This window comes from Haliaeetus albicilla, chromosome 24 (genome assembly GCF_947461875.1).
Source record: "Haliaeetus albicilla chromosome 24, bHalAlb1.1, whole genome shotgun sequence".
Classification (NCBI taxonomy): Eukaryota; Metazoa; Chordata; class Aves; order Accipitriformes; family Accipitridae; genus Haliaeetus; species Haliaeetus albicilla.
In genome coordinates, this window is record NC_091506.1 from 24400158 (window position 1) to 24414120 (window position 13963).

A 13963-nucleotide genomic window follows, 5' to 3' on the forward strand; every position below is an offset into this window, starting at 1 on the left:
ATACTTCTACTGAGAATTAGACTTCATACTTTGTCAGAGAAAATCGTCAAATCACACCCCTCTAGCATTTTGGACATGCTATTTCAGCAGCAGCTCTAAAATGAGCAGGAAACCTCACCTGCAACAGCCTGCTCACCTGATGGAATGAAGAGTGTCTGTCCTTGTTTAACTGTGCATTTGTAACATTTATCTACTTGGTCTGCAAAAAACATCTCACTGTGGTTTGCTGCCGATTGCCAGCGTTCATAAAGAGAAATATTTGCAGAGGCTGGTTTGATGAGATAAAATATCTTTTCTCCCTGAATTAGAAAATATAAAATTAGGAACAAGCAGCCAAACCAAACAACATTGCACTGGCACAGATACACACACACAGACAAATATTTATCTAAATATATACATAACATCATGTATTTTAACACTATTTAAATAAGATTTACTAGTCAGCTTTGTACAGAACAGCTAAAATAATTAAATCACTAGTTAACCACATGTGCTCAGATTTGTGGGACTGATGGTGCAAAAAGTTTACAGCGCCAGGTTCCATTAACCTGCAAAAGCAGGACGTAGTATCTTTCAGGCCTTAGGGGACATATGTGCAGAAGGCACTAAACAAATATTAAAATCCTAATACACTGAAAACACACAGACAACTTCCACACTCCAGCTGGCTTCCTCACTCAGTAGACCCTGGCACTGCTGAGAGCATACCTATTTACAGCAGTTAGGGCTCTGTGTATTACTTATGGATCCAACAGGACCATGGAGAAAAAAAACGAGACCTGAATTTTTGAGAGAATTTTAGGATTGTCTTCACATATAAAATTTAGTTCATTACTAGATACACCGCAAAAACATGACCCCTCACCTTCAGCACATGGTACCATGCAGAAGCTCCTCCCGAATCTATGTGGAAATCTGTGTAGCTGTCCTTCACACAGATCAGGCAGTACTTGGTAACTTTTGGTTTAGCCAGAAGAGCATCATCAGGCCAATAGTTTTCCACCCAGGACAACTTCTTAACTATATCTGGAGGCTCTACAAAACTGGACATCCTTTACAGAGAGAATTGAAAACAAACATGCATCTTTTTAAAAAAAGAGTACAAGGACCCTGACACAACAAAAAGCGGCGTGTGACTCTAATACTTGTGTGGCAATCTGAAGCAGCTCCTTATGTGTCAGTGGAACTGCTCTTCACACAGAAAATTTGTGAAAACTGTTTACAGACAGAGTTTTAAGACTTTGTTAGTATGATGACTTAGAAACGATCTTTTGACTTCTTTCAGTAGCAGTATTTATGATCAAGTATACGGTGTTTGTATTTTTCCAGTCCCTGCCTCTTACTATGCAGGCTCAGTTATCAATAGCGCTGTTATCACAGTCACTTTTCCAGCCTGCTTCAGAAGAGAAAGTGAAATGTGTACACTCTTACATAAATGGCCTGGTAAATCTTAAAAATTTGCAAGTTAAGCTCAATATTAAAAATCCTAACAACAATAACATTGATACTTAAGTACTGAATAAGCCTTGATCTGATGCTGAAAATCACAGTGATCTTTTTATTTAAACTAAGTTACATTAAAAGCTCAGAAGAAGGAAAAAGTCTAATTTGGGTTCATAATGTGAATATATTTAAATTATAACATATAATATTTATTTATTTATTTTCTAGAAAGTAATATATATTGAACATATATTTATATTGTATATATTTATTTATATAATTCATATATTATGTTTATATTAAATATATAATATATACTATAAATCACAGCTAAGATGACATAGTGGCATGATAAACAGGTCTTGGAAGTGTTTCATCCCAGAATGTGCTAAATTTTATATTTAAGTAGTCCAAAATTTGGACTAATATTTGCAGAGGGTGGAGGTTCACTGTTGGACGCTCTAAAATATCATGTCAGTAAGAGTATCTGCACTTCAAACTAAAATTAAATGCTCCCACGTGTCATTTATGCTCACTGTCAAACACTGATAACAATAGCTCCATTTAAAATGGCAGGGAAAGATGGAGCAGTGCATTCAATTAAAGTGTCACCGTCTATGTTAAGAAATAAAATATTTGCTAGTTAATGTCTAAATTAGCAGCATATGAGTGACAGCTCCAGCAGTCCTTCAGAACAAAAGACCTCCTGTTATTCTGGGATAATGACAGAAAGCTAAAAAAATCTCAAGTGAAGATACTGGTAATCTTTGAAGCCTGTAATTACTAGAGATGCTTTCTGCAGAAATGGGTGTGCACTACTAAACACTAACTACAGGGCTAAAGGTAATGGCTTTAAAAAAATGAGCTTGTAATTATTCATCAGCCTTCTTTTTTAAGGCTACTTTAAGTCTTCTTGCTAAAAGGGAATGCTCCCCAAAACAACCATTCTTTATTTTTATGTTGACACTCATCATCTTCTGTGTAGCATTTGTATATAAAGGAATCTTTTCATTCTCTGATGCTTCCGTTCTAGGAGTACTAGCTACCCAGAAGGACTACAAGAACTGTAAAAATGATCTGCACAGTTGCATGAAGTTCAATACACTATAGATGCATCTGCCTACTTCTGGAAAAAAAGCACAGCTCAGGTGATGCATACAGCTATATAAACCACAAAGCAAGAACGTGAACTTTTAGGCATTTACATCAGCTAATTATCCTATACATAAAACATAGAATATAAAACATGAGGAGAATAGTAGGCTTCCTGTCACTGAGGACTGGTGATATTCACAGAGCCAGCACCATTACCTCTGGCTCACTGCATCACTAAAGCACCTCAGCCTCAAGTTCAGAGCTGATCTGTACCATCACATCCCCCAACTTTCCATCAAGAAGTCAGCATCACTCTAGTTTTGAACTGCTGTCATACAGACTACAGGTTAACTAACCAAAGCACTGAAAGTAAAACTGTAACACATGGTATAAGATTACAAAACAATAATAATTTCAAACTTATTCAAGGCCATCCAGTGACACGTTACGCTATTCCTAAAGCCACACCTCATCTATTTACTCACTCTCCCCTACTTTAAATGGAAGATTTCTGTACATACAGTGTTATCATACCTCTGTGGTCATCTCTGTCCTCCTTTCTTCGGTCTTATCGGTATTTATCAAGTTGCATCTAAGTACTTAAGATCATGCTAGGAACATACTACGTTATCATTCACTACCAGGACGAGGCAGAGAATTTGCTCCTGGAGCATCACGTTGTGTTCTAGTATATAGTTGCACTGAATTAACTATACCTATATTACTGAAGTTAAAATAAAACTGAAAGGTACCCAAATGTTCTGTTCTGACATGTGAATACTGATGGCACATGAACGCTGATGCTATGCAGGCATGAATTACCATGACAAATGCTGGCCTATTTAGTCTGCTATGTACCATTCTGCTCATACAGCAAATAGCACTTTCATTTCCATGCCTTGCCTGAACTGGCTGTATATGGACAATGCAGTGGAGAGTCAGAGCAACAAGAAGCCGCTATCCCAAGGTTAAACAGCACTTCCTTAAGAGGGAACCACCGGAGAAGGGAGAGGCTGTTCAAACTCCCCCAGCTGAACCCCACCACGTATCCCAGACCCTGCACGGTGCAGCAGGCTGGACTCTCACCTCGTGTCCGAGAACTCCAGGTTGGTCACATTGAGGACCCTTTTCCTGTTTGTGCTGTAGTAGTAATCCACAAATTCCTTGAGCTTCATCTTGCAGTCTTTCTGCTTGGTGACATCAGTGACATCAACACTCCTCTCTGGTCCTACAAATTAATTCAATGAAAAAGAGAGATTGAAGGGCAGCCTGACTTGCCCCATTTGTATGCTTGGAGGGGAGTTAACATTTCGAGAAATGTCTCAAGCTTTTGATTTCCTGGTCTTCTTAGCCTTTGTATCTTCCCTGGTGTTTATGTATGTATACACATATACACATATGTATAAAAGATATGTATATACATAAAATGTATATGCATAAAATGGTGCTTTTTTATTCATGCTCCTGACATAATTATTTCTGTAGTTTTTATCTTTAAAGGATTAATGTTATTTTGAATCTATTAATTTCATTATGGATTTTATTTGCTTGGTGAAAATTATATGCAAATACCTGTATATCCACAGAGTAAGCCCTACCCACCAGGCTGTAAAAGTCTTGTGATTGTAGACAAGAGTGTAATACTGGACAGGATATCTTGCCAAACTGATTTTCCAAAATTGTAAGTTCTCTTATGCTCTACTTTAAATTTTTGCTTTTGAAATCTACAATCGAGAAGGAGTTTTGCAGGAAAATTCCGATTTTTTAACATGATATTTCAGGTGTGCCACAAAAAAAATTACTTTTTATTATTTACCCAAAATTACACCTATCAAAAATCCATCCCCTCTGTGTTAGACAACAGAGAATAATCTCCTAGTACTTACACATTTCCTTTGACAGACCCTGCTGGATACAAATATCCAGTGTTAATACTGACAGTATTAGTCAATTAGTGGAATTTTATGCTCAGCAAACCAAAGAACACATGGAGAAAGTCAGAGCTTTATAAAGAGTGCCCATTGCTAAGCACACTCTCTTATCCCTTCTGCAAGAAAAGCATCTCTCCAGTCTTTCTTCCCTTCAGTTTTAATTGGCCGTATTTTTCCTCTCTCAGCATTTCATTCATAGCTTTTTTCACATTAGGAGGGGGAAAAAAATCAATTTGTTTTTTCATGAAATGCCAGAACAGTAATGATGTATTTGGCAGTCTGGTTTGTGGTGTTTTGTCCTCTGCTACTTATTTTAGGTTGTTTCTAAAAGACATTCTAGGCCCAATGTAATAAACTACAAAACAGCGAGATAAATCCCTGCCTGGGAAATCCCGTTCAAGTGAACTAACCCCATGGAGGTTAGACCAGCACATATTTGTGCTGTTCACTTTCAAATCTGGTGCCAGCTTCAGATTAAACAACCCATGTTCTTCCCTCCAGCTTTTCACTAACAGTTCTGTTGGTAGGGTGGATTATTTCAGCTAGAGGCTGAGAGAAAGCCTGCAGATGCATAAGGAGCACCCAGGTCATACAAGAAAATCTGCAAAGTGCAGCAGATGGGCAAGGAAAATATGTTTCCTCTAGAAGCAATGGGATAGAGATAACAATAAAATCAGGGGTCTTGAATTCTCCTTTATTCATCTATTGCAAAAGCAATAGATAAAGTCAAGAACAGCAATGGCTGGTGATAGTACCCTCCAGTTTGGGGAACAGGCCAATGGTCTGGTAAGGAGAGCGCAGGACGAGCGGGTAGTTAGCAGACTGTGTAAGGAGATAAAGGGACCATGAAACGCAGACAGATACATTGGAGCTGGAGTCGTGGCTCCAAAAGGATGATGCCTTGCCAGAAGACTGGAAGGAGAGAGAATCAGACAGAAAGTAACACAGAGGAAGGACAGACCGAGAGGGGACAAGAGACAAGATCACACATGCTAAAGGAAGAAGGATGCGGAGACAAGACAAGCGACTTCAGAGCACTTCCATGGCTCCTGGCCAAGGTATGTCTTCCAAGGTGGGATGACTTGATGACTTGTGAGAAGATGCAGTACAATACCCTGCTCAGGTTAGAGACAGAAGGATGCTGAATGAATGCAAATGACCAGCAGCAATCAAAATAACTCTCACTGATACCAGCGTTAAAAAATGGACTGTCTTTGTAGAGTGGGAGTCTCAGTCTAGTAGTTCCTTCAATACAAAGCGAGATGGCAGTAATCAATTAAGACCTGGCCTGAAGAAACTGTTTCTTGGTACTACTATGACTGTTTCTTTTAATGTAGTGCTATGGAGTACAGCGCGGTCTGGCTCAGACTCACTGTCAAGTTGGTACAGGAAATAAGAGAGAATTAATTGCTAATCACAAGCTACCACTATAAACAAATATTGAAGTCAGCATAGCTCAAGACATAGACAATATTTTAAAATATATTTTACAGTTTTTTATACAAATAATGTATATATTTTTAGAAAAAGCAGCTGAGCTCCAAACAGTACAATGCCACCTGCTTGCCAGACACCCACCAACATAGTTTTCAACATCGCTGACGTAGAAGGTGGGTGCAGGTACAGACAAACCCAGGCCATCCTTCTTTGGGACAAGGATGGGCTCTGCAAAGCCATTTTCTTCCAAATACTCTGTTGTTAGTTGGCTGCCCGGCACTTTCACGACTATGTCTTCAGCACTGAAAAAGTAAACACAGATTCAATGGTGAAGTGCTTCCACGCAGAGTTTGGTATATTCTGCATTTCACTACTGAAAGGAAAAAGTTATGAATTAGCAATTATATGCAAATTAGGTGCACAAGACAAAAGCCAAAAAGCCATTTATTGCAAAGAACACAGGGCACACTAAAATCATCCGGAACTGATTCACTTGAGCCTCATGCACCAACTACTGGAAACTCCTAAAATAACAGCTTACAGTGAAAGACCGTTTTCCTCAACTGTAGGGATCTGTCGAGTTACTGTTGATCAATGTTAAAGAAATTAGTGTGAAATGTTCCACTCTAAAGAAGGCAAGACTAAAAACGCTACACAATCTCAAATAAATTGCCCAGGAAATACTTTGCAAATCATTTTTAAGTAGTCAAATAAATTGCTTGGGAAATATTCTGCAAATCATTTTCAAGTCGCTGGGAGGGCTTCAAAGGGACTAAGGAAAGGGCAGCTTCATCAGAGCACCAGCTATGTGCACCGACAACTCTCAAGGGAAACTCAAGTCTGATTTCTACATCTTTTGAAGAGTAAAACACTGAATTTGGAGTGCAAAGTGACAGTATAGGAAGGACCATCTGTCCCAAAAGCACCCTGCCACCGTGTGTTGTTTGTCACCTGGGCTCCAAAAGCCACCCGGCAAGGCCCAGGCCACAGCTGCTGGGGGTGGGGGGGACGGGACAGCTAAAGTTTGAGTGTTCACCCCAAAAAGCCCAACCTCCCCAGGCAGGTAAGGCTAATACATGACTGCCCTCTCCTGCACCAGTTCTGAACTACAGTTCACATCTTCCTACGGCACCAAACACTGGCGGGAAAGGCGAGGAGGCGGCGAGCCCTGCCATGGCAGCCGGTGTGCTCCACCTTGCCGCCTTCACCGTCCCATGAAGCCCAGCCTGTGGCAGAGCCCCCGACACCCTTTAGCTGTGGGGTCTCCCCCCGACACCCTTTAGCTTTGGGGGCTCCCCCTGACACCCCACCACGCAGGGGGAACCCCTCAGCCTGGGCCCGCTCAGGCCGCCCTGGTGGGGTTTGAACCCCAGAGAACAAGATGGCCGGACGCAAACAGGGATAAGCTGTAGAAAGCCAGCTGATTTCGGGATCACCCCAGCCTCAGTGAATCGGCAATGGCTGATCAGGAGGCAAAATTCATTAATAATAAATTAAAAGGAGCATTCCTCATTTATGTCAGCACTGGTACCGTACGCCAGCAACGTGCAAAGAACAAAGCTGGAGATTTTAAGGAGCAAGAAGCAAACCACGATTTACCACTAAACCTCTGCACTTACTTTACAGGGCCCACATACATCTTGCGTACCTGTTCAAGTCTGATTTGCTTCTAAATGTGACACCGAAACTTACACATAGTCATAAAGAGAGATCAGTACCAGAGCATCTAGTAATGATCGTGCCAAAATGAAGAGTCTGGCACCTACACTGAAGAACGTGAACCATCAATTTAATTGTTATTACTACTACTATTACTGCTCTAATGCTATTTTGGTATTAAACATTCAGGAGCGGAACGACATGAATTATATTTTTTGCCTTTTTGCTCTCTTCACTGTTCCTTTTGATCCGAGCCTCACCAAGGGACTAACCGTGGGTTATAATTTACTGTCGTGTGCTGTGATTCAGCAGTGATGTTTCTGTCTCTGAACGCAGACCCCCTTTTTCTCTTCATCACATTCTGACTGATGAGTGTTGGGGTTTGTTCTGTGAACATCTGCAGATTTCATTCATTTTCTTCAGAAGAGAAAATTTCTCAACAAGACTTTGCTTTACTAATGGTGCAAGTGTAGATGTCAGAGGCCTGAATCTTGCAGGCACTCCATTGGGCTACAGACCCTTCTTTCTCAGAAACTTTAACTTGGCAGCAGGATTTTCTTGTGTGCACATTTATGTGACAAACAAAAAAAATGGGGGTCCATTTTTTTTTTACAATTTGGGAGTGACTTAGAGATACTGCATATGTGAGTGCAATCTCTGAGGTTACTGAAACCATTCTGCCCTAGGCCTTAGACCTTTTTTAAGAAATTAGCTTTGCAACCTGTGAAATTGCTCTGTATACAAAAAAGAACCCCCAAAACCTAAGACAAAACTCTAGCAGGTCCAAATAAAAATAGCCAAGCAACTAAAAATACTGGATCACGAGTTCAGTCAAACACATCTGCAGGCGCTGCAAACACTTGGCAGAGGTATTTTCAGCGTTTTCCTTAATCAGTCTAAGACCAGTATCTGAAATTAAACGTGAAATTAAATTCTCCATAAAAAGGAAGAAGTTTTGTGTTTACCAAGTACACTTTACCAGTGTCCAAGGATTCTTCTAAAATAATTAGTCATTAATAATTAAGGATTTATTTGGCTAAGGCCTACATTAAAGAACCAGAAGAAAATCATCACTCTTACAAATGGCTGTGAAGCAGCCTAATAAAGTGTAGAACATGTCACCTAACAATTAGCACTATTCATTACCCCAAATAAGAGAGCCTTTGTCACTGTAGCAACTGAGGATGTCATTGTTCTTCTTTTCAAGATGGAGACAGACTTCAGCAAAACCATTAGTATTTTTGAGAACTGGATAATTCTATGCAATAAATTGGTTTGTTTCTTATGTAAGCGAATGTTGCAGGGGCCAAACACGTTCTTGTTCTTGTCTTTACAAATACTAGCTTCTACGGAAATCCACAGGAACTGGGGTCATTCAAGAGTAGATTTGGATATGGCTGCACAAATATAAAAAAGGGAAGAGCCTGGGACAACTGCAATAAAACAGTGCTCATTTAAACTTCATCGTTCTGTACTATGTAATGCTTTCAGCAAGGATCATCATCAGCTTCATACGAAACTGGTTATACATGCTTTACCTCAACAGCCCTGTCCACGCATGCAGCTGAACAACCTACCTTGGAAAAGTACGACTTCGAAGTTCTTTTATAAAGACTTGGCTCCCGTTCTGTACAGGTTTGACCTCTGTCGTCTGTCCGGTATCGTGTTTATGCCAATTTCTTTTCTTTTTCACTGAAAAAGAATGAAATGGATAGTACCATATGTTAAGCAGAAGATAATTATTAAGACATTTGAAGGAAGGACAAGTCTTCATTTCATTTCTTATATGAGCAGAAAAGAGGGAACCCCCACTATGCTGCACTGCAAATTTTAATATTGCTCTCAGTTCACCATTAGACAACTACACTGTAGCCTGAAGATCTATTACATACTGAACAGTGTTCGTTTTGTAACATAAGGGCAACCAGACGGATAATTACTGAGCTGCACAGCTACCACAGGCTTTATGCAAACACAGGCTCTGGACATTTTGTACTTGCCAGACTACACACTTACTCCTTATCATAAAGCTCTTAAAAAGCCACTTTTCTGCCTTCTCAATATGCAGTATAGATCTTTATAAACATATTTGTCATGAATTACCTTAGTCTAAAGGTCTGTCCAGCAGTGGCAGATTTTACATCAATTTTGATGGGCTTTGAATTATGCCCTGCACACAGCGTGCACATAAAAGGAAAAACAAAAGAAAAAAAGAAGATGCAAGGGCACCACAAATGCAATTTTTAGAACTCCTCTTATTCCTAGGTTTTGAAAGGCAAGCCAGGCTTAGGCCTTAAGGTGACGACAGCAGACTGAAGGCCCCTCAACTGTGTTCCCAGTGGGTGACAGACATACAGGCAAGTTCATCATGGAAAAAGGGTCAGCTGGAATAAGCACAAATAAGTAAGTCAAATGTCAATGTAGTTCTGCCTTGCCTCTTTGACAGCCAGATAACGCAGAGCAAGAAAAACTGGTCCAGCTTTTTCTCTTAGTCAGCACTATCTCTCTCAGCTGTTCCTATTTCCACAGTCTGTCTGGATATGCTCATTTTGGTAGTAAATTGTTTTTTGCCCCAAGTGTGTATTTGTATCATTTCAAGCCTCTGTTAGTAGAATTTTCATATGTCACAACTTTTATTTTTCACCCTTGTTTTACATCATGAAACTCAGTATTTTACACAAAATCAAGATCTCTTATGCTTTTCTTGCTGGTCAAAACAGCTAGGGAAGGAACCAGACTCCTCAGTAACCATGCAGGGATGGCACTCTTTCCGCATTCTTTACACATGCACATACACACACACACACACACAGATCCACGTACTTTTTCATTAAGAAAGGAATCTGGAGGCTGCAGCTACAAGACGTGAGGTTCAGGAAAAGCTAACTTTGTTTTCCTGACCACAACCCTGGAATAACTCAAGTAAAGACATCTCCCAGTGAATCCATCCCAGGTTTTGCACAAAGCATGTTGGTTTTATTGGTTCCATGCAGCTCTCCAGCCTAGCTGGATATATTCATTAAAGCTGCTAGTTCTTTATCTTAATGACTCTCAGGCTTAGTGTATTAATTCAATGCTCCTCGTAACAAAGGAAACAAGCTCTACATGAATGCCAAACCTTCCTCCTCGCCTTCCCTTTCCAATGACTGCCTCCTCCCCCTTTCAGCATATCTGAACTAACACTAGGACTCTTAGCACAAGTCCCAGTGAAACAGGTGTCACTTGCCACAGTGAAAACTAAAGAGCTTATCATATTCGCGTGTTCTTTTATTACACTTCAGATAGCATGGAGTGTTGAGAAATAAAAGCAGCAAATCAGTGCTGAATTAAGAAATTCATGGCAATTCTTCAAAAAGCACTGGGGAGCTATTTCCCTCGGCACTGAGCGCCGGCAGGCATCCACCTCTCACATCCACCTCTCATGCAGAGGCAACAAAGATGCCTCTGCCACCAGAATACTCCCCAGGAGGTGCTATCACCTGGACAGCAGCAAGCCTGCTGCTGTAGACCATTATATTACATCAAACAATCGACATTTGGCCCATTTTCAGCCATTCTCTTTATGTTTCATCTTCACCATGAACACCACAGTAAGGATTAAAGGCCCACCAACATGTGCAACAAATACTAGCTTTAGCCAGAAAGGCCACTTTTTCTTAAATGATTACAGATTTCTTTTTCTGCAGAACTTTCTGATCCAAATTTGACCTTTGGAAAGTATAACCCTGCTCCTTCTACAGAAAACCCTCCAGAGGAAAAAGGGAATATATTTTTATGAAAACTGTATCTCAAAATTAATAATTCTAGACCTCAAAAGTATACTTACATTATTTCAAGTGTATTTATGAAGAAGGGATACCTAGAAGCACCCTGTTAGTTCTCTACTGATTTATATTAAAAGTTGTAACTAAAAAACAGTTTCAGCCTGACTTTGGTTTGCTTGCATCTATGTAACTTCACCGATTCCAAAGAATTTCTCCTGATTTTCACTGCTGCAAATGAGACAGCAATCAAACCGAACATTTTAGATTGTGTTATGAAAATGAGTCAAGTCTGCCTAAACAAAGCACTTACATTTTATTTAAATGATGTCAGAAAATTTTGTATGAATGTGTATAATTTTTCCCAAAGAGGAGTCCCTACAAATCTCATTAAACCGAAATGGCTTCAAATGTCATATGACAGGAAGCAATCTTCTGAAATAGTAGCCACGAAGCCACATTGGTAAAGTGGAAAAATGTAAGAAGAGGAAAATGATTTTAAAATTTGACATCTGGAAAACATATATTGCGGAATGCATGCTCCAGAAATACACATATATTTTTAAATCCAGACGAGTTGCATAACAGACAATTGGTGTCTGTGTTTCCCTTTGCTAATCTTGCAATAATTAAATGCTACCAGTGAACTACTGGCTCTGGAACAACTCTTACTCATTTATTACAAAACTGATAGTGGTAGATAACTAGTTTAAACATATATTGTAACAGTTAATAAACAAATGAAAGTGATCATCTCCCAGAAGTCCCAGCAGAGCCCAAGTGCCGTGTAGCAGGACACCCTGCATACAAATGCCTGACAGAATGAATGCATTAAGCCAAGCTGTTCCTGCCTTCATTTAATCAGTCTTTCCTGGCCTACTGCACTCCGCAAGGAGGGGCTACAGGATAACAGCCTCATTTTTCAACGAGATCCACGATTCTGCAAGTTCTTGGTGAAAATGGCTATGCAGCTTGAGAACCTGTGATCTTGCACTTCACCAAAACTCAAGATGAGGTTATCAATAACTAATGTTCAAATGCTCCTGAAATTTTTACACTCAACTACTTTGATGATTGGTCTTGTACGTCATTGAACTTTCTGCAATGCATCTGAAGAGAGAAAACAAAGTCATATTGCTGTACTGCAGAATGATACAATGTTCTGTATTCCTACCACACTGATAACCTCATACATTGATAAGACTATGACTAGCGACAGCGCTCCAGCAGCACTTTCTGCTGTGCTGCACAATGCAGACTAAAAGACGTACTGCCAAGTCAGATTTTTATTTGGATAAAAAGAATTGGATAGCCAAAAACCTTCTTAAAGCATCAAAAGATTGTTGTCATTTCACCTCTCCTCGTCTTAATGAGTATATTAAACTTGTTATCTTTTAAATAAAACTGCCTTTTCTTGAATTCTAAGATCATGCACCACAGTTTTTATAGTATTGATATTTAATTCCTGATTATAGCCTTCTGCTGCTTCTGATTTTTTTTCCCCTCACCCTGAAAAGTAGGTGCCTTTCATCATTCACAATTCAACGCAAAGTGAAAGAAACCAAAGCATCAGACACATCTCAGTGTTATACAAAACTCAGGGGCTAGAAATCCTGTGCTGCTGCTGCTGCTTCTATACTGGGTCAGCAACAGCCTGGGAGTATCTGCAGTCATGCCCCCCTTTTCAACACAACACATTCTAATACCAAATTGTTCACTTGAAGATGATTTGTGGTTATTTGTTTGACCAATTTCCAGTATGTTTGTCAGAAATCTTCCAAGAAAACCTTAGAAAGCCTGACTCTTTTAAATAAAAACATTCTGTGGGGACATATTGATTTTGTTAAGTCTTTCAGAACAAGCCTCCCAAGGGTTTTTTTTGCCAGCTTGCCCAATTTGTGGGTGCTCTGCTTGCGCCAAAGTTGTTAGCAGACCATCTGGGAGACAGGAACAGCTGCAGGTCATTCAGGTTTCCAGTTCACACTTGATTTTGAAAAAGTCAAAGTGGAAAAATGATTCCCATTTTTGCCCCCAAAACCAACATTTCAGGCTCCTCCCCTTTCGCCCTAGAAATCTTTTAAACTTTAACTTTTAAGGCAGTGCAGAAATAATTGCTTGGGTTTAAAATTACTGAATTCTAACACAACAGAAGTCAGTTTCCAGCCATCCCTTATTTCGCACTAAAAAAGGAACATTATGATTCGTTCAGCTCCTGGCAGATGAGCACTGTGCTCTTCCTCTGTGTGTTGCTGTTAAGGTTGCAAAGCAGTGAGAACCTCCGCATCACTGTTGCTTATTTATAATAAATGGCTTTCAAGTAAAGCATTTCGTCTTTTCAGGGATTGGTTTCTTTTCTTTTTTTTTCCCCCATTGTATAATAGAAAGAATTTGTGAATTAATCTGACCAAGGCAAACACATCCTACAGTTCTTTCCCAGACAAAACTCCCACTGAGATCAACTGTCACTTTTACTCAGGAGAACTTTTTCCTGTGAAAGAACTGCAAGAATTGGCACCCTCAGTACATCCTACAATTTTGACTGCCACTGAAATTGCTACAGTTTTATATCCAGGCCAAGCATAACATACTGTTTCTTACTCTTCTCATCCAAACACAAAAAACACCATGTAGTTT

At 39.8% G+C, this 13963-nt stretch overlaps 1 protein-coding gene across 3 annotated transcripts in view; it reads right to left on the reverse strand.

Annotated features, from left to right (window-relative positions):
• Positions 1–13963, reverse strand: part of PHF2 (PHD finger protein 2) — an 87700-nt gene that overhangs the window by 28483 nt on the left and 45254 nt on the right. For all 3 annotated transcript variants that reach the window (XM_069769865.1, XM_069769863.1, XM_069769864.1), the window contains exons 3-7: positions 9146–9260; positions 6051–6211; positions 3628–3769; positions 869–1055; positions 137–299 (exon numbers count right to left, since the gene is read on the reverse strand). In XM_069769865.1, the coding sequence (XP_069625966.1) occupies positions 137–299; positions 869–1055; positions 3628–3769; positions 6051–6211; positions 9146–9260 (768 nt within the window). The remainder of the gene's footprint in view (positions 1–136; positions 300–868; positions 1056–3627; positions 3770–6050; positions 6212–9145; positions 9261–13963) is intronic.